Below are 19957 nucleotides of genomic sequence, written 5' to 3'. Positions count from 1 at the left end.
CACTTTTTAAACAGAACTTTCTGAAAAGAATGTGTTTTGTTTTTTTTTTTTCTCTTGTTGACCCAGGGCATTATTGTAAAACTCAATTGTTTTATGTTTTTCTGTTTCAGTAGATAAGGCTGCTTGCCCTAACACTGAGTTTCTCCAGACTGCTTTATATTTGGTGATGCTGTCATCCTTATCCCTTCTGTTAATCACTACTTTTCACAGCTGTTTTGTTATAAATCAATAAGTTTAATTTCATTTGTAATTCTAATCTGGTAGGGGATATCTTCACATTATAGAATAAAAATCATGAATAGCTATTTTCTTCAGTAAACTTTTTCTATAATTTATAGGTCAGGCATAATTTTTAGTAGAATAGAAAAATGTGATGTTGAAATTTTCCAAAAAAGTCAGAGTATGGAAAAGACACACAAACCATCTTTGGAGCCTTGAAAATTATTACATTATTTCATATATCTCCCAACTGTGCCTAAAAAAGCTACAGTTTTTCCCTCACTTGAAAATTAAGCACCACTATCCCTTCCCTCTCCCAAAAAAAAGTTAATCTTAGTTATATGTGATTGTTATATGTGACTCATTCCCCCTGTAAGATTTTTGAAATTCTTTGTCTAGATAGTTCTCAAAGGTACAAGGTAACCAAGACAGGATATTTTATGGCCAGAAATCCCTATACAGGTCGTGAGAGGAAAATTCCTACATTTTTCTATAGTAATATTGGGGTCTAACAAACCTTTGATGTAGCTAAAACATGAGGTTTTCATAATTTTTTTATTCATTTCTGGGGGGGTAAAGGAGTATGATAGTTTTATTTAATGAGTTTTATCAACATTTTTATTATGTTATCTTCTTAAAGTCAGAGGATTTGCTTATCTTTTAAATGTCCTAATGGTGTTTTTCTTCTTTTAGAAATTACAGAGAACAGGCTCCAAGAAGCAAAACCCCAGGTATGTATTAATGACTGCCTGACTTCCATATGCAGTTGAGCAATGCTTTGCCAAAGAGGAAAGATGAAAAATTCTGGTTGCTTAGTAGCCTGAATCAATTATGTACCCACAGAAATGGAAATAGAGCATCTTATAATTATCAGAATAATTTTTAAATTTAAATTTTTTTTTTTTACCCTCTATGTCCTGCCAATAGGAAATATGTTAGATAAAAGTTATCAGGAAATATTGGGTCTATTTAATTTATCTTGAACTAATCAACATATTCTTTAAGTAAATTGCTATGTAAGTTCCATCTTAGTCAACACCATGCCATTAAACATTCAGTAATAAGTATGTTACTTCCAGGGTTAAGAGTGAAACCAGATTTTCAGATTAATTTGTAACAAATCAATTTAATATATTTGGGTGGTCTGACTTCTCTACATAATCCCAAACTCTCAAACTGATTTAAAATAATAAAAATTTATTTCTTACATTACAGTCTACTATGAATCAGCACAGGGGCTGTGTTTCACATAGTCATTCAAGGATCAGGCTCCTTCCATCTTTTGCCTCCTTTCTACTCCTGTTCCCAGGTATTCTCCATTTGACCAACAAAAGGGAATAGAGTACATGGAGAATTTTGTAAGAAGTTTTCATGGGCCAGGCCTGAAAGTGTTAAGGATCAGTTCTGCTCACATTTCATTAGCCAGAATTTAGTTACATGACCCCATCCTAGGCAAAAGGGAGCTAAGAAATGCAGTCTAACTATGCGGCTAGGTGGAAAAAGAAAATGGAATTTCTTGAACATATAACTGTCTGCTGCTGACCATCCTTTTGATCATCAGATGGTAATTTCACTGGTAATTTTCTCTGGTAATTTCTCAACACACAGAGCACACTATGTGCTTCCTTCCTGAGAAAGCCAACCCAAAGTCCCATCCAGTCATTGTATCCAATTGAAAGCCTAGAATCCCTGAGTAATGATGCAGTGCTTTCCATCAGATCTCATGATGTGACTGCTCAAAATTTGGTGACCTGTGCACTAAAAAGACAGACTGCCTGCCCACAACTCAGACCGGATATTTAGTGGCAGAGCAGGAACAAGGTAACCACAATAAAAACTCTCAGTCAGTTTAGGGAAACATGGGAGGTGTGCAACATGTCTACTACCTGAGCAAAGATTGTGAAGAATCTATGAGGAATTTTCTTATCTACTGTTCTCCATGGTCTCTGACTGTGTTCTTGGGAGGGTCTTTGTTCCGTGGCCACAGCTGAAGTAGACAGTTAGTATGATCTTCTTGGGAGTTGCCCCAAGTGATTAGTAAAAATATATGATCGTGAAGATGGTTTAAAGTCTTAACAGTCAGGTTTTTTCCAGCCTAGGTTTGTGATTTCTTTCACAATAAAAATTCCCTCCAAAACTTCCTGGATTTCTGACCTCTTTATTTCCAGTCAGTCCATCAATGAGCTAGCCACCACACCAAAAATTCTTTCCTAGAGCTATTTTTCAAACTTGCCTTATTTATGTTAGTGGGTCGTTCCCCACCCCCTCCCTCTGCCAATCACTGTCCCAATCATTCAGTGTCTGTTGCATTCAGATTCTCAGGTTTGGTTGAGACGGCCATACCTTTACTCTTATCTCTGCTCCAGAGCTAAATCTCTTTGGACCTTTACTGCTTAAAATCTTTCTCAGTGTTATCTCTTACTGTTAGGAGTCCAAAGGCTTTTCTAAACCTTAAGGTCCCAGATATCTGAACCCTCTCTTCCCTTTTGATTCTGCTTGTGAGCTGGCCGGTTCTTTCCTGAACTTTTCTCTTTTTTTGTGTAATACTTTGCCAAAGAGCCATCGGTACACTAATCTTTTTATTCTTTCCAGCCACTTACCCTTGTGCTGCAATTCCATAGGCATGTAGCCTACTTCCCAAGTTTTCACTGGCAACAGTTTTATCTTTTCCTTAACATATACGTAGGATGCTCACTTTTCAGCCTCAGGTATCCGTTTCCTTACTACCCTCCACTGAACTGCAAAGCCCATGCCAAATTTTTATGTTATTTTAATGGCTGTATTAAAATACTAGGTTTGACAAATACATGGCCTTATATTCACAAATACAGAATAACTAGAAATTTAAGACACTCCCACATTTTCCCGATGAGGAAACCCAAGTAAAACATGTTTTTGTTTTTAGTTTATAAATTTATAATACTTAATTTATTCATTTGTTTGCTCATGCAAATATGCTTTACATAATTATGTAAAATATATATCAGTTTATAAATAGTGCCTTATTCAAATGTTAGTTTACATGAAACAGTTTCATTTAACATTTAAATTCATCACTCTTTATCACTAGAGGCATTCTTTGAGTATTATAGATTTCTAGAGCACATGTGATTTGTACAAGTATGGGACATTTTGAATCTGTGTGCAGTGATGTTTTGGAAATGTTATCCCAACTGTACACTTGCTTGTATAACATTATGACATTTGCTTTTTTAAGATCTTTAAAAGGCTTCTGACAATGATGGCTAACTTGCAGTGGAGAAATTATACACCCCTAGGACTGATTAATAAATCTGTATTAAATTTTTTGCCTCTCTTTTTCTTTCTGATTCTATAAATATGCATTGATTCAGTCTTTTCAGGCTAGCAAGTCTCCCAGTACTTCGTTCAAAATAATATAATTGAAGTTTCTCATAATAAAAGAGGTTGTAAGGACTAGAATACAAGTTGCCACCCTCATATCTGGTGGATAACTTTATGGTTAAAAAAGAACTTAGTCTTAAATTTGAGCAGATACGGCAGTTTACCTTGCAATCATAACTTTTTGTTCAATAACAAGGGAGTGGAATCAGTTAACAGCCCTTTAAAAAGCTCACCCATCAACACTGTTGGATTCAATATTTTAGTTAAAACATGTGAATTTTCTGGCTACATTGCTCCACACACAGGTGTCATATGATAATGAATCATATTCCTTTAAAAATACAAAATGTCCTTCCTTTTTAAATTTTTTTGCCTTATATGTTGTCTGGACTGAGGTATTCCATTTAAGTAAAACTAAATTTCTTCCTTAAACACTGACTTGAGAAGATAAAATGTATTTGTTTTCTATGCTATTTATGTATAGACTTAGTTTTCATTAATTTTGCTTTCTCCTCCAGATTTTCAGCAAATTGAACCTCAGATCAATAATCAGTTTAATAAGAGTGCACGAAGAGGACCTGAAAATACAAAACAGAAATCACAGCTGCCTCTTCATCCTTCATGGGAAGCAAGCCGGAGGCGAAAAGAACAGCAATCCAAAATTGCTGTGTTTCAGGGGAAAAAAATTACCTTTGAGGATTGATTAGTACTATTTTTTTGTGAACTTCTCTATCGAAAATTTGTTTTTCTTTTTTTAACCTTTTTTTTTTAACCAGCCCATTATTTAAATATGTATTTGAATAAGTCTCTTTGAATGGGTTATAGAAATGAGTTTGGTTTTGTCTTTTTTTTTTAAGTGTGTTCAAGTTATGTTTAAGCTTCCACAAATAAAGTGCATACTTAAATTAATTTTAAATATGTCAAGACTATTCCCTCTATAAAAGAATATTGAGATATGGGCTGTCCCAGATTTTCTCATTTGTGCTAATCATGAAGTATATTTCACTAGTTTAGCTCTGTTTCTTTACTTTTAAAATAATAATGGAAAAATATGAGGAAATTGTAGCTATCTAAAATAGATCATTTTTGCTGAAAATTGCTCTTAGCAAAACTAAGGTGGTAACTTTTATTATGGGTATACAGATAATAAGTTATATAAGTAAATATTAACTTTTGTTATAGTTTTAATTATTTGTAATTTTTTAGTTTTTAACTGTTTTAAAACAGGTTCCCAGGAAAATTTTGGATTTCTGAATTATGCTTCACTTAGTTGAACAACATTCATGTTTAAATGTAGCAACACAACCAAAAATGCATTTTGTATTTTACTGCATATAAAATTTCTGTCAAATCAAGAATGTGTAATATCTTGACCATGTGTTCTTATTTTTTTTTCAGGCAGGGCTTTATTGGGGTCCCTGCAGCAGCAGGGGGCAGTGAGAACCAACAACAGGTTCCCTTGCTTGCTCTCTCCCATGTGTTCTTATAGAAACAGTTTTTGAGGAATCATAGATTGGAATTTGTAAGAACAAATTCTGAAGGAGATGTGATTGAAGGAGGATTTGTACTGATAGCTGAGCAGAGGTTATGAGATAACTCACTGAAGAAGGGACTGTTTTATACTTCATAGTACTGTTATTTAAAAGGAAAACAGGATTTTAAAAATCCCTTCAAATATTTCACTTTTTGCTGCTCTGAGAAATTAAGGTTCTTGGTTAACTAAGTAACACTAACTAAATTCTGTTTTCTATGCATTGGTGCTGTTAATGACAGAAAAAAACCTTCTGGTTAACAGGAATTCAGAAGCTCTGGAAAGTCATTTTTATCTTTTTCAAGAGCTTAAGAATTTAGATAACTAGAGCAATAGAATTCAAGAGATCATAGAGAAAGAAAATTATTTTTGCTGTATTAAATGCAAAATTTGTTTTTTTCTCCTTTTTTAAATTTTTATTTTTACATAATTCCAATTATGTCAAATTGAAATTAATTTCAATTGAAATTTTAATTATAAAGAATTACTACAGGAAAAGTTAAAAAATAATGTCTCTATCCCTACCCAGATTTAGCCAAACTGTGAGGTTGAGAGCACTGTCTGTCAGCCCAAGACATCTAACCCCAACTTCAAGGAATTACGGTTTGCCTACAAAGTTAGAAGAAAGAACCCATACAAGACCACTCTCAACTTCTGACACCTGCTGCAGGTTTGGAGATTGCAGGGGAGGGTTCGCCAAATACACTCAGGTTCAAAAATTTGCTTGCAGAACTCACTGAAACCTATTATATTCCCAGTTATAGTTTATTACAGGGAAAGGGTACAGATATAACCAGCCAAAGGAAGAGGATGCTTAGGGCAAAGTCTGTGAGGGTTCTAAAAGCAAAGTTTCTGTTATCCTCAGGTTGCATTACCATCGTGGCATCAATATGCACAGAGTATTGGCAATCAGAGAAACTCACTTGAGCTTTAGTGTCCTGAATTTTTATTGTGGCTTCGATATGAAGACGTGATCAGTTGACTGCCAGCGTGATTGTTGCAGATGGATTAAGAATACCGAAGTCCCCATCCTAAATTACATGGTAGGTCTTTTTTAGTGCAGCCAGCTCCTGCCCTAAACAAAGACACTTCTATCAGGTATGACATAGAGTGTATCCACAAAGCTGAAGCCAAAGGCACTTTCTCTCTTTGGGCAAGGCCAGGTCCTTTACTACACAATATCCTTCACCCAAATTTCCCAAATATTAACATTTTCCTGTATTTACTTTATCCTTGCCTGTCATCCTCCCTTCTCTCCTCTCCTTTTTTCCTTCCTTTTCCCCTTTCTCTTCTTCCTTTTATCTTTCTTCCTTTCTCTCTTGTCTCTTTTCTTCACTTCATCCCTCTCTCCCTCTCTACCTACTCTCTACCTCTCACCCTTTTATCATTTCCATCTTTTTCTCTCTCCCCTTTATATTCTCTCTTTAAAAACAACTCTCTACCTCTCACCCTTTTATCATTTCCATCTTTGTTCTCTCTCCCCTTTATATTCTCTTTAAAAACAAAGTCATTCTCTATTCTTTTGTATTACCACACTCCAATTATCAAATATTCAGATTTTGCCAATTTCCCAGGGTCTTTTTACAGCAAAAGAAAGTGCAACATCATGCCTTACATACAGTTGTCACATTACATTCACTTGTCATCTCTCTTTGGTTGAGAACAGTACCTCAGTCAGAGGATTTCATGACATTGACATTTTTCAAAAGTACAGATCTATTTTGCAGTGTCCCTTTATTTGGGTTTGTCTAATATTTCCATTATCAAATTCAAGCTCTGCACTTTTGGCAGGAGTGTTAGAGAAGGAATGTTGTATTTGTCCTAGTGCATCATATCTGGAGTTAGGTGACGATGTTGATATGGCTGGCCCACTACTGGTAGTATTAACTTTACTTACTTGTTTCAAGTGGTATCTATAAGGTTTCTCCACTGCAAAGTTACTGTTTTTCTGTTTATAATTAATAATTATCTTGTGAGGAGATACTTTGAGACTATGTTTAATTCTGTCCTGAAACTTTCATGCACTAGTTTTAACATTCATTCATAATTCTCACCTGAAACAACTATTGCTATAGTAACTGTAAATGATGATTTTTTTTTATTTCATCTTTTTTCTACACTTTTTAGATGGCTTTTTAGAATAAGGAAGAGTCTTCCATTTTCTCCTGTTTATTGAGTTTTTAAATGTATTTCAGTATTATCTCATGGAGACCTCTTTTTTCTACTTTTCTATTTATTTTTTATTAATAAGGTATTTTTTATTACTTCATTTTATCTATTATTGGCTTATGAAGTTTACTGTAGTGTACATGTTTAATTTATCACAGTGTGACCTCAGGTAGTATTTATACCACTTTACATATGGTCCAAGTACCTTACTACAGTACACTTCAGTTTTTCCCCCCAGCTTTTGTGCTATTGTTTATATACTTTTTGCTTCTACATTTAACCGTATAGTACATGGTTATTGATTTTGCTGTAATATTCCACTTGTCTTTGTATCATGTCCATGTTTTTCTGTGCTTCCTGGAACATACAGAACATTCATAGCTGTTTTAATGATCTTGTCTGGAGCAGTTCCCAACTTGGGACAGTTTTTACCCACAAAGTATATTTGGCAATGTCTAGAGATATTTTCAATGTCACAGCTGGGGAGAAGGATGTTGCATCTAGTGGATATAGGCCAGAGATGCTGCTCAATATTCTACAATATATACAACAAAGAATTCTCGTGCCCAGAATTTCAGTAGTACTAAGGTTGTGAAATCTTGGTCTAGGACTCATTTGGCGCCACTACTGAGGCATTACAATTCTAAGAACTCTGCCTAATTCTTTGTTAGGAAATTTTTCTATTGTGTCTGGTGAGAACACAAACTGTACCTGGACCTGTGTTAGCTCCTAGGATGTTTCCACTAACTCTTTTCTAGTGACTTTTTCCCCCTGGCCTTGTTAGATTCTTTATATACATTGCACAGATCAGTATAATACAGTTGACTTGAGGGGACCATTGTACAGAGCACTTTTACCTCTTCTGTGCATCTCCTTCTCTATTTTTTTTTTTTTTTTTTTTTTTGTGGTACATGGGCCTCTCACTGCCGTGGCTTCTCCCGTTGCAGAACACAGGCTCTGGACGTGCAGCCTCAGCGGCCATGGCTCACGGGCCCAGCTGCTCTGCGGCATGTGGGATCTTCCCGGACCAGGGCATGAACCCGCGTCCCCTGCATTGGCAGGCGGACTCTCAACCACTGCGCCACCATGGAAGCCCTCCCCTCTATTATTTTACCTCACAAATTCTAGTCACATTAACCTATCTAAACTTTGAACTGTCTCTTCAGAAAGGCCATTGGGCTATTTTGGATTTCCTTCCCCCTGCACTGTAATTTGGAAACTCCTCAAACAGTGAACTGGTGTACTTATAGCACTCAACTCATTTGAGTTCTTTCTCTCAGGTATTAATATCCTGTACTGCTTTTTGTCCATTGTCTGAAACCTTTGTTTCATCCACTTTGTCCAGTTTTCTAGTTGTTTAATATAGAAGAACAGATCTAATCCCTGTTATCTTATAGTGATGGGAAATACAAGTTCTTTATTTTCATGCTCAAATTATCCTTAATTTGGTTAGTGGAAGCCCCCTCAAGCTGTCTCCTCTGTCCTTTTGGCATGTAAATCCTTTCTGTAATAGTGAGGAAGGTGGTTTCTTACTTTCCACAATATATTTACTTATTTTCTCAACCCCAGAGTACGCAGAAGTTAACTTCAGAGTTGCTGACTGATGCCTTTGCAAAATACAAGTCTACTAACCAAACTTTAATTTATGTTTAGAGTTCTTTTTTCTTTAGCCTGAGGGCATATGGTCTCAAAACTAAGTTTGCAAGTTACCTGGGATAATGTCAGCAAAAATGGCTGAGTAAGAACATCCAGAAATTCTTTTTCTCCATTAAAAACAATGAGAAAACTGTCCATATTGTCAGAATCAGTGTTTCAGAACTGTGGAATTAACCAAAAGTTTACAGCAATCCAGGGAATGTTATTTATTAAAAATGGCTGAATCTTGGTAAGAACAGTATCTTTGTGACATGCTAACTTGTCCTATTTTCATCCCCCACTCCCCAAATCCATGGTGTCTTGAAAATCAACAACCCACAGTAATGATGAAAACCTGCAGCCTGGCAGACACTGGAGGGGCCAGAACAGGGTTGGAGCTTATTCAAAGACACATTCCCCGAGAATTATCACTATTTGGCCAGTATGGTAGTTCACTGGAAGACCCCATGGCAATTCTGTCCTTATCTAACTTGACTAAGAGCTTTCCCAGTGTGAAAAGCGTTTTTCCTCAGATCACTTTTGGAAATCAATTAGAGGCAATTGTTAACATCACAGCTGCCTGAGGCAGTGAATAACAGTTGGGGAAAACAAGAAGTTAATCAAATTAAAAGGAAATCTGGAAAATTCAGTATCTTCAGGGAATTTGATAAGTTTTGACAAATTTCCTGGAATTAAGGAAAAGTCACATGAATGACAGGGCTATGTGCATGTTCAGGAAAGTGCCGAGAAGGCCCTAAACTCTCACTTCTGGTTGACTTTGGGGGCTCTGCATAAGCAGGAAGTGAAGGCTGATGTGGAATTGTCAACTTCCTGGCCAAGTGTTGAAGCTGTACCCCAACACACATACAGACTCTCAGCAAAATGAGAGAAATATCAATTGCAAGCATTAAGGAAATCTTTGTCCGGTTATTAGTGTACCACTAAGCTAATGAAGCAGAGACTTTAGTAGCCATATACAGCAAAGAATACAGACTTCACAAAAATAGTTCAAAAAAGTCACTAGACAACAACAAAAAATAGCAACAACAAGCCCTGAGGAGAAGAGAATATCTGATTTTGGAGTTGCAACATTATATTATTTAAAATGTCTAGTTTTCAACAGAATGTTGTAAGACATACACAGAAATAAATTGTGGCTCATATACAGGGTGGGGAAGCAATCAATAGAAACTGTCCCAAGCAGGTCCAAAGTTTGGATATATTTGACAGAAACTTTAAATAAGCTATTTTAAATGTGTTCAAAGAACGAAAGGAAGCCATATCTAAAAAACTAAGAGAAAGTTTGAGAACAGTGTCTCATCAAATCGAGAATATCAGTAATGAGATAAAAATTATAAAGAAGAAAGAAAAAAGTTTAGGAGTTGAAAAGTACATTACTGTGAAACAAAACTTTCAACAGATGGGTTCAACAGTACATTTGAGCAGACAGAAGAAAGATTGGGTAAACCTAACAATTGATCAATTGAGATTATCCAGTTAGAGGGAAAAAAAATAACGAAAATTTCAAAGACTTGTGGGGATACCATCAAATGTACCAACATAGGCATAATGGGAGTCTCATATGACCCCATATTTCCAATCATAGCTGTATACCTGCAAGACAATTGAAAACTTGTTAAAAAAAAACCTGAATATGAATTTCATAGGAGCATTATTCATAATAGGTAAAAAGAAGAAAGAACCCAAATATCCATCAACTGATGACTAGATAAATAAAAGTGGTATGTACATGCAATGGAATATTATTCAGCCATAACAAGGAATGAAGTATTGATACATATTGTGATATGGATGAACTTTGAAAACATCATGCTAAGAAAGAAGCCAAACACAAAACAGGGTTCCATTTATATGAAATGTCTAGAATATGTAAATACATTGAGATCAAAAGCAGGTTAGTGATTGCTGAGGGCTGGGGGAAGGAGGAATAGTGAATGACTGCTAATGGCTGTGGCATTTCTTTTAGGATTGAATGTGTTCTGGAATTGGATTGTAGTTTGGTTGCACGACTTTGTGAATACAAAAATCCACTGAATTGTGCACTTCATAAGGATGCACATTATTGTATGTGAATTGTATCTCAGTTTTTTAAATAATAATAATAAAAAGTTACCTGGATTAGTGTTTCTTTTTTTTTCCCCTCTCCTTCCATATAGTACTTCATTTGAAATGCATTTTAATTCATATGTTTATGATGATATTTAATTTGAAGCATTTTTTTCTCCATCCTTGGTAATTTGATTTTTTTTTCTTTATGTATGTGAAACGTTAACATTGTTCCATATGTTAGAGCAGCACAAAACAGTATACTCAGAGAAGTGGCAACTCTGCCCTTCCAATTGTTTCTTTCCTTTCCACCTCAATCCCACCCACCCCATGTAGATAGTCAATCTCATTTGTCCTTGGTGTATTCTTCCTGTGTTGCTATTTGCACAGATTAACAAACATGTATATATTCTTATTTCCCCTTCTTTCTTACATAAAAATTGACATTTCCTAGATACTTTTATGATCTTTGCTTTCTTCATTTAAAAATGTATTCTGAAAATCACTACAAATCTGTCAAGAGAGATCTTTCTTGTTTAAACTAAAACGAATGAATATAACAAAACAGAAATAGATACAGATAAAGAGAACAAACTAGTACTTACCAGAAGGGAGAGGCTTGAGGGGAGGGAATTAAGAGGTACAAACTACTAGGTATAAAAAAGTTATAGGATGTAATATACAGCATAAGGAGTATAGCCAATTTTATAACTTTATATGGAGTATAATCTATAAAAATATCAATTTACTATGTTGTACACCTGAAACTAATGTTGTAAGTCAACTGTGCTTCAATTAAAAACAAAAAAAATGTGTGAGAGGGACTGCACCCGCTATTGCTGGCTTCGAAGATAGAGAAAAAGGATCACAAGCCAAGGAATGCAGGTGGCCTCTAGAAGCCTTCAGTTTACATCCAGTAAGAAAATAGGTATCTCAAGCCTACCCCTTCAAGAAACTGAATTCTGCCAACAACCTGAACAACCCACAAAAAGGATCCTCCCAGAGAGCCTCTAGAGAGGAGCACAGCCCTGCTGACACCCCGCTTTTAGCCCAGTGAGACCCGTATCAGAACTACATGGGTCTAAACTATTAGATAATAAATTTTTGTTGTTTAAGCCATTACAGAATATAAATAAATAAAAAATGACATTGTACCTCATTGCGTAGGTCTATCAATTTATTCAACCACTCATCTATGTAGGAGCCTATAGATTATTTTTCATATTTTACAGCTACAAACAGTGTTTCAAACAAAATATGAACCAGCGGTATGTATTTTCATATTGTTGGAGGTATGCCTTTGGGGTCAGTTCCTAGAGGTAACACTGTTATGTCAGAAGGTAAATATATGTAGTTAAAAATTGCCAGATTTTTTTTCCATCTGCCTTCCCTTCCAATTTTTAATTGCATTAATTTAACTTCATTGGAACGTACAACATGTAACATTGAACATTATTATATAACATTATTCTACCCTTATCCCCTTAGTTTTAGCCTTAGATTTGCAGTTAAGTATATTAAAGCTAAATTGCTGAAGTTTTCTCAGTTATGTTTTGTTTGGATGAAGTTCATTTTCTAGTACATTCCTCAAAATAGGACTCATGGAAGGAATTATTTGAGCTCTTGATATTTAAATATTTTTTCTGTAGTTTTCATACTTTAAAATTTTTTCTGTGGTTTTCATACTTAAACATTATGACTGGATCTTGGTATTGTGGCTTTCTGAACAGAGATCCTGCCCCTCTTCCTTGTGGCAGCTAAACTTTCATTGCATCCGTGGTGAATCTTGTTTGAGAGAGTTTCTTGCTCCTTCCCAAGTTAGGAGATCTAGGTGAAGGATAGCTTCTTGACCTTTCCCAGGGATACAGAGTTGTTTTTGTTTTTTGTTTTCCCTTTTACACTTCCAAGCCACAGTGAGTCTTTATACCTGTGTCCTGGCTAATTGTTTGATGACCTTACCCTGGCTTAAGGCTTTTTTCTTAGTAGGGAAGAAGGATCCCAGTGGGTATTTGTGTCCTTCCTGTAACAGTAACCTCCTCTTTCAGGCCTGCACCATCAAGGAAAGTTTTCTCTTATCTTTGTTCTGTCCGCCATCTTTCACCTGAGTGCCCAGTGTAGGCCCATGGAACTCCCATACCCTTTTGAGTACTTGACATCCCTAAATAATTCTACTATATTTTCCTCTAGTACTTGTATAGGTTTATGTTTACCTTTAGGCCTTAATCTTTCTGGAATTTACCCCAGTTGGCAAACTGCTTAATCAAACCAGTTAGTTACAATGAATCTGCATTTCTCAGCCTTTCCTGAAGTTAGGTCGGGATCATGTGACAAGAATTACTTATTGGAATATGGGTGAAAATTATGTAAACCACTTCCAGGTCTGGCCCATGAAATCCTCTTCTCTCCTCCACCATTCTTTTGTCCCTCAGCTGGGTGTCAATTCCCAGGGAGACAGTAGAGGACCCTGTTTTCAAGATGAAGAAAGAACCATCAATGTGGGAACATCAATAACTGTGAAAACCATAGTTATCCACCTTTTCCTCCACTTAAGCCAACTGGACTTAAGTTATCATCAAACAAGCATCTATTGTGTAAAACCACTGAGAATTTGGGCTTTTTGTTTGTTGATAGTACAAGGTATTACTCTGATGCAGAAATTGTTGCTAGAAGAAGGATGCTACTGTAACAAAAATCCAAAATTCTTGGCATTGGTCCACCATACAGTCAAGATGGAAACTAATATCCAGGGCTATAAAACTGGAGATTTCTGCATGCAGTAACAAAACAATTTTTTAAATGGTCATTTACAATTACTTGGAAGGTGGACCACGTGCTTACTGACATAGTATGGAGAGAGGCTGAAGAATGTTGGTAGTGAATGTTGATTGTTACTATCTGCATTTATCAAGGTGATACAAAAAACAAGAAATGGATGTAGCAAAAACTTGTTAGTTTGAAAGCAGGAAAAAAAAAAGTAAAAGGTTGGAAAAGCCATGGCTTCTAGCCCCAAATAATAAGAGATTATGGACAAATGCCCACTAAGACTTTTGGCTCCACACAGTTCTAAGTAAGGATGTGGCATTTCCTCCTAAACATGATGACTTTAAGCTATGTTGGCAAGTGAGGGAAAAAATAAGGCAGGCGTGAGAATTATATTTAGGAAAGAACTTTGGGGGTGCTGTCAGCATATGTGACTGAATAGATACCTTTCCCTCAAAAACAGTAGTCTGCTTTTTTGTAATGCTGAAGAAATTGCAGACTGGATTTCAATAGCCTTCAAATATTCTATTACTAGTATTTTAGGGCTCCCAAACTTGCTCAGGAAAGAGATGGGTTGCAAAACCTGTGAAGGCCCCCAGTGAGGGCAAGATCCCCATCATTTGTATCAAATGCAATAATGGACCAAAAAACCTCCAAAAAGGTAGATCCAGAGCTTTTAAGAATATTGAATAAGTAGTTCCTTCCAGATAGAAAAACTGAAATCAGGAAAATGTCCCACTGCCAGATAAGAGGGACCTCAAAACACCTGCCAGAAGGAAGTCATAACTGCTGTAGACCATCGCCTTCTGTGTGTCTCCCATGTTCCCTTTACCAGATGGCAGTTTTTATTACAAATGTCCTGTCCATGCTTCACCACGATAAATTGGGCCTGCTGGCAGTAGAGAGATTTCTATAACATCTGTTGCTGGTGCAAGTGTCACTGGAACCTCAAGTGTCCATATCCAGAACTGGTGGAAAGAACCGTGCATTATTCAGAGATCCTGGACATTGAGCTGTTTGTAATAACTGGATGGAATTTTGGCTTGTCTCACTTAGGGAAGGAGGGAATGTGCTCTATGTGATAGGGCACCTGGTAACCAGAAGGACATACTATGTTAGAAATTGGCTAAAAAGTGTTCGCTTAATCTATTTCTCCTTTTACTTTGGTAACCGAATATGGGTAAAAGTGATTACGTGATTTTCACATGCCGCACAGAACTTTCCAGGCAATCTCCACATTTCTTTTCTTTGTTTTCCAGCTAGATGTTAACATCTTGGGCAACCTTGCAAGACAGATTTTGAAGATGGTGAAATTTCTGTCAGCCAGGGTTCCTGCGTGGTGGCATGGAACAGATCCCCACAACCCTACCAAGCCACCTGTTGAACTTCACATGAGTAAGAAATAAGTATTTGGTTATGTCACTGAGATTTAGGGTGTTATCTGTTACTGCAGCTAAGAATTATTCTAATAAGTGTAAGATATGTTGTTGGGATCTAACTCTTCTAATTTTTCTGAAATGAATATGGTTTTAATGCTATTTTTGAGTAGTTGGGTCATCCCTTCTCTACTGATTTGAAATGTCACCATATAAGCACAGCATTGTTCCTAGGCTCTCTTTCTTTTCTGCTTATCTGTTTCTCTGATCAGATATTACATTTTAAATTATTATAGCTTTGTATTTTCCTTAGATACCCAGTAGCCCTGTTTACTCATAATTGTTCTTCTCAGAATTTTCTTGGCAAGTCTTTTGTCTTTTCTTTAGAAACAAATTTTAAGATCAGCGTCTTTTTATTTTAAAAAATTGTCTTGGGATATTAATTTTGATTACTCTTAGAATATTTTTGTAACCTGGGAGGTATTTGTGTTTCAAACATGTTCTTATTGTTGTTCTCTAGTTGTATAAAATGACGTGTCTGCTTCCATGGATGGGCCTAAAATATAGAACTGTAGAAAAAATGATATAAACAGGAGCAAGTTCAGTAGTCTAAGTATGACAGCATCGTGCAGAAATTAAGTAGCCTTAAGTTGAATACTGGAATGTTGTTTGTACTTTGAACATGTGTTTCTCCTCAAGGGGAAACTTGTTTTGAAAGAAAGTCATTCTCCATGCTGTTTTCAGGGTATAATTGAAAGGATGTTTTTCAGTAAAGACAGCCAAAACTTAGAGGGTCAATGAATGGAGGAGGATTATTTGTGTTTATTTTTAAACTAAACATGGTATGAATATTCAGTGTTTAGCTTAGCTGTCTCTATTATGGACGGGAGTTCATAGTCTTCACATATACCAACAACAACCAATTTAACTCAGGTCTAAAATAGGTGTGAACTAGTTCTGATTTTGTTTTTGTTTTGTTTTTAAATCATAGGTACCACCTGTGATAAAGGAGAGGTTTGCAAGCCCTATCAAATTTTTAAGGCCTGTAATGCTATAATTGCCTTATCAATGCTTAGAATTTTCTTACTTTAGTGAGTTCTATAATTGCATTACTAATGCTTAGAATTTTTTTACTTTAGTGCTTGAATTTATCATCTCCGCTTTGATATCTGCAAGTCTCCCTCCCTCAGTTTTGCAGGTCTCTGTTCAAATGTCAGCTTATGAGGGAGAGCTTCTCTGATTTCCCTTAGAAACCTACTGATTATTCCTTCCTCTTTGCTTGGTTTTTCTTCTCTGACATTCATAGAAGTGCATGGTAGTGCTCAGTTAAATATTTGCTTTTAAAATACATATTCTGTAAATATTTGAATAAATATTATTATTGAATAACTAATCATGGATATATACAAGTTTTTTCAGCATACCAGTGACTCATATAGTTGAATACCTGAAGCTGCCAGTTAGGAGGCTATTAGAATAATCCAGGTAAGAGATAGAATGGCTTGGACTTGAATGGTAGCAGTGGACAATGAGAATGGGAGAGAAGGTAATGTTTGATTATAGAGGAGAAAGTAGGAATTAATGCTGGAGAAAAAGTATGAGAATAATTGAAATAAGAAACAGTATGATTACTAGGCAGCATTAGAAGCTCATTTGAAGTTTACTGTAATTAATTTAAAATGAGAACAATTAACACAGCCATTTGTATTTTCATTTTCTATGACCTATTTTTTGACCATATTTATTTGGGGTTCTTAGTCTTTTTGCTACTGGTTTGTAGGAGTTCTTCATATTTTACTGAAATAAGCCCTGTGCCTACCATGATTTGCAAAGAATTTCCATTTTGTCATTTGTCTTTTGACTTTGATTTTTTTTTCCAAATAAGCTATTTGATTTTGTTCATGTTATAAATGATATCTAATTTTTAACCTCCTGACTGGTTATTGTTGGTATATATGAAGGCTAAAACTTTCTCAGCTACCTTACAAAACTCTCACTGTTTTTTTAATAGTTACTCCACTGTTTTTCCTCCATCTTCCCAGGTTCAGAATTATACCTTCTTCAGATAATGATCATTTTACTTGCTCCTAATTTTTGTAACTCTATTTCTCTTACCTAAGTAGAATGGCTAGTACCTCCAATACAACATAAAATAATAACACTGAAAGTGGACCTCTTTGTCTATTCCTGACATTAATGGAAATGCTTTTAGTGCTTTCACTTAAGCATGAAGTTGACTTTTAGATTTAGAAAGATATGTTTTATGAAGTTATGATCTTTTCCTCTTATTAAAACATACTTTTTTAAAATCAAGAATGGATATTGAGTTTTAACACATACCTTTTAAGCATTTTTGAAAATTGCTGTGTGATTTTTCTCTTTTGTTCTTTAAAGATTTAGTGGAATAATTCTAAAAAAAACATTTCTGCCTAGTGTATTTCTCTATTTTTTCTATATTAATGTATCTATTTAGATTTTCACCTGAACTCAATTTTGTATTTTTCTTAAAAAGTAACTTTTTCAGGAATTACCTGGCGGTCCAGTGGTTAGGACTCGATGCTGTCACTGCAGGGCCCCGGCTTTGATCTCTGTCTGGGGAACTAAGATCTGCAAACCACACAGTGTGGCCCCCAAAAAAAAAAGTAACCATTTCATCCATGATATATATTTTATTTGCAGAGCTAAACAGTGTAATCTCTTGATTTTTAAAATTACCTCTACAAATTTGGGCGAGTTCAGTCTTTTGTTTTATTTTGTGTATTTATGTTTTATACATTTTTTCTAGATTACTTAGTTAATGGTTTACCTAAGTAGGGTATTCAGTTTTTTCTTTGTGTGGTGTTTTAGCCGTATACCAAAGGTTCTGATACATTGTGATTTCTAAGCTACTGGTTTTCTCTTTTCCTACCTTTTTCCAATTGCATTTCAGGTGTTTTTCCTATTTTCCTTCTCTGCTATTTTGGAATTTCTTTTGGTAATTACCCTTTAAAATTTAAAGTGAATATTTTTAAAAATTAAAATTAACCTCAGTAACTCTACCAGCCTACTAAACAATACATAAGCTTCCTAACTCTTTGATCACTTTTTTATCTTGCATGCATTTGTGTCAAAAATTTCAGTTCTGCCTTTTAACTTTATCTCCAAATTAGACATTATCATTATTGCTTTATACAGTTAATGTTTATATAGATTTACTCACATGTTTACCAGTTTCTTTGTTGACCAATTATTTTTTTTTTTTTTTGTCTTTGACCTTCTTTCTGGTATCATTTTCCTGCTTTCCTAGGTACACATTTTTCAACATTGTATAGTGAAGATCGGTTAGTGGTAAGCCCTCTTAGTTTTTGTCTATTAGAATAATGTCTTTATTTCAGTCTCATTCTCAACTGACATTCTAGTAGGGTAACTAATCTTGGTTAATAATTATTTTCTTCATTAGTATGAAAATATCTCACTGTTTTCTGACTTTGTTTCTATTGAGAAGTCAGCTGTCAGTTACATTGTCATTCTTTCTAGGCAACTTTTGTGTGTGTCAATGATTCTTTTATAATATGAAATATTTGAATTTTTTTAATAGAGGCTATCTTTATCATTGTAATCGTATATATACACAGACATACTTAATACTCTGTTGCTTTAGAACATGGGTCATCAAACACTTTCTGTAACAAGTGGGAGAGTAAATATTCTAGGCCTTGCAGCCGATAAGGTCTCTGGTGGCCACTTGACTCTGGTGTTGTAGCACAAAAGCAGCCATAGATAATATGTGAACAAATGGATGTGGCTGTATTTCACTAAACTGTATCTACAAAAACAGGTGATGTATTTGATTTAGCCAATTGTCCATATTTGTTGACTTGCTTTAGACAGTATATTCTGAACAATGATTAAATTAAATTGTTCTTCTTCCTATCAGCATTCTTTCCTCCATCACTATTAGTCAGTGATATTATCTTTCTTAGGGTTTATCTTTATACGAATAAATCTAAGAATAGGTGGATGGATATATTTATCTGCTTTCAATTACATATTTTGACCCAGCTATAAAAATATGAAAAAGTAGCAAATTTTTCTTTGCTTTTTCTTCCCTTCTCACTGTTTGTTATTTATACCATTTCTACCTTATGAAGGTTTATAGAATTTACATTCTGTTCTATCACCCTAATCTTTGTTGGTCACTTGACTTGTTGAAGGTCACACAGCCAGTAAGTGGTGAAGCTAAGATGTGAACTGAATCGCCTGTGTTGTTAACAACTACATCATGCTGCTGTATTTTTTGGAAGATTGGATAATCTTGGTACTACAATTAACAAAGATTATATTATGGGGAGTGGGAGGAGCTGAATCATTTATAAATGTGAATGGGAAAATGTCAAATAATACTGCAAACCAACTTCTCTATATTTTTTAGTGTTGTTCAGTATTACCATGGTTAATTAAATGATAGGAACTGAATTTGACCAAATGCATCATTCCAGTAAGACCAATAAAAAATCTTTTTTCATCCCGTTAAAACACCAAGAGATTCATTAATCTGTCAATTTCTAAACAAAGCACTTAAAAAATCTAGGAGTAGAAGTTTAATTTCTTAATGTGAAAATGGGTATCTTAGACTAATAGCCAGTATTGCATTTAATGGAGAAATATTGGAATTTAGAAACATAACAAGGATGGCTGTCATTATACTATTATTACAATTTCACTTCACATTGGTTTGGAAAGTTGAAGCCAGTGTAGTTAGAAATAAAAGAAATACGATAGGTATAACTAACAGGAAAAGAAGAAATAAGATTAACACTGGTTCTACCTCTGCCTCATTTATAGTGGAATTTCCCAT

The 19957-nt window shown here is 35.1% G+C and overlaps 1 protein-coding gene across 2 annotated transcripts in view; it reads left to right on the top strand.

The window, feature by feature from the left end:
• The window catches only part of SRFBP1 (serum response factor binding protein 1), a 54684-nt gene extending 49189 nt beyond the window's left edge, over positions 1-5495 (top strand). Inside the window, exons 7-8 of one of the 2 annotated variants that reach the window (XM_027099420.1) lie at positions 913-950; positions 4101-5495. In XM_027099420.1, coding sequence (XP_026955221.1) covers positions 913-950; positions 4101-4285 — 223 coding nt within the window. In that variant the 3' untranslated portion in view covers positions 4286-5495. The remainder of the gene's footprint in view (positions 1-912; positions 951-4100) is intronic. The other variant, XM_027099409.1, reaches the window with a different exon arrangement.
• The last annotated feature ends 14462 nt before the right edge of the window (positions 5496-19957 follow it).

This window comes from Aethalodelphis obliquidens, unplaced genomic scaffold, assembly GCF_003676395.1.
Source record: "Aethalodelphis obliquidens isolate GAN/ISIS:26980383/991018 unplaced genomic scaffold, ASM367639v1 scaffold4, whole genome shotgun sequence".
NCBI classification, from domain to species: Eukaryota; Metazoa; Chordata; class Mammalia; order Artiodactyla; family Delphinidae; genus Aethalodelphis; species Aethalodelphis obliquidens.
Note: the sequence above shows the minus strand (reverse complement) of the source record. Positions and strands in the feature narration are given on the sequence as shown.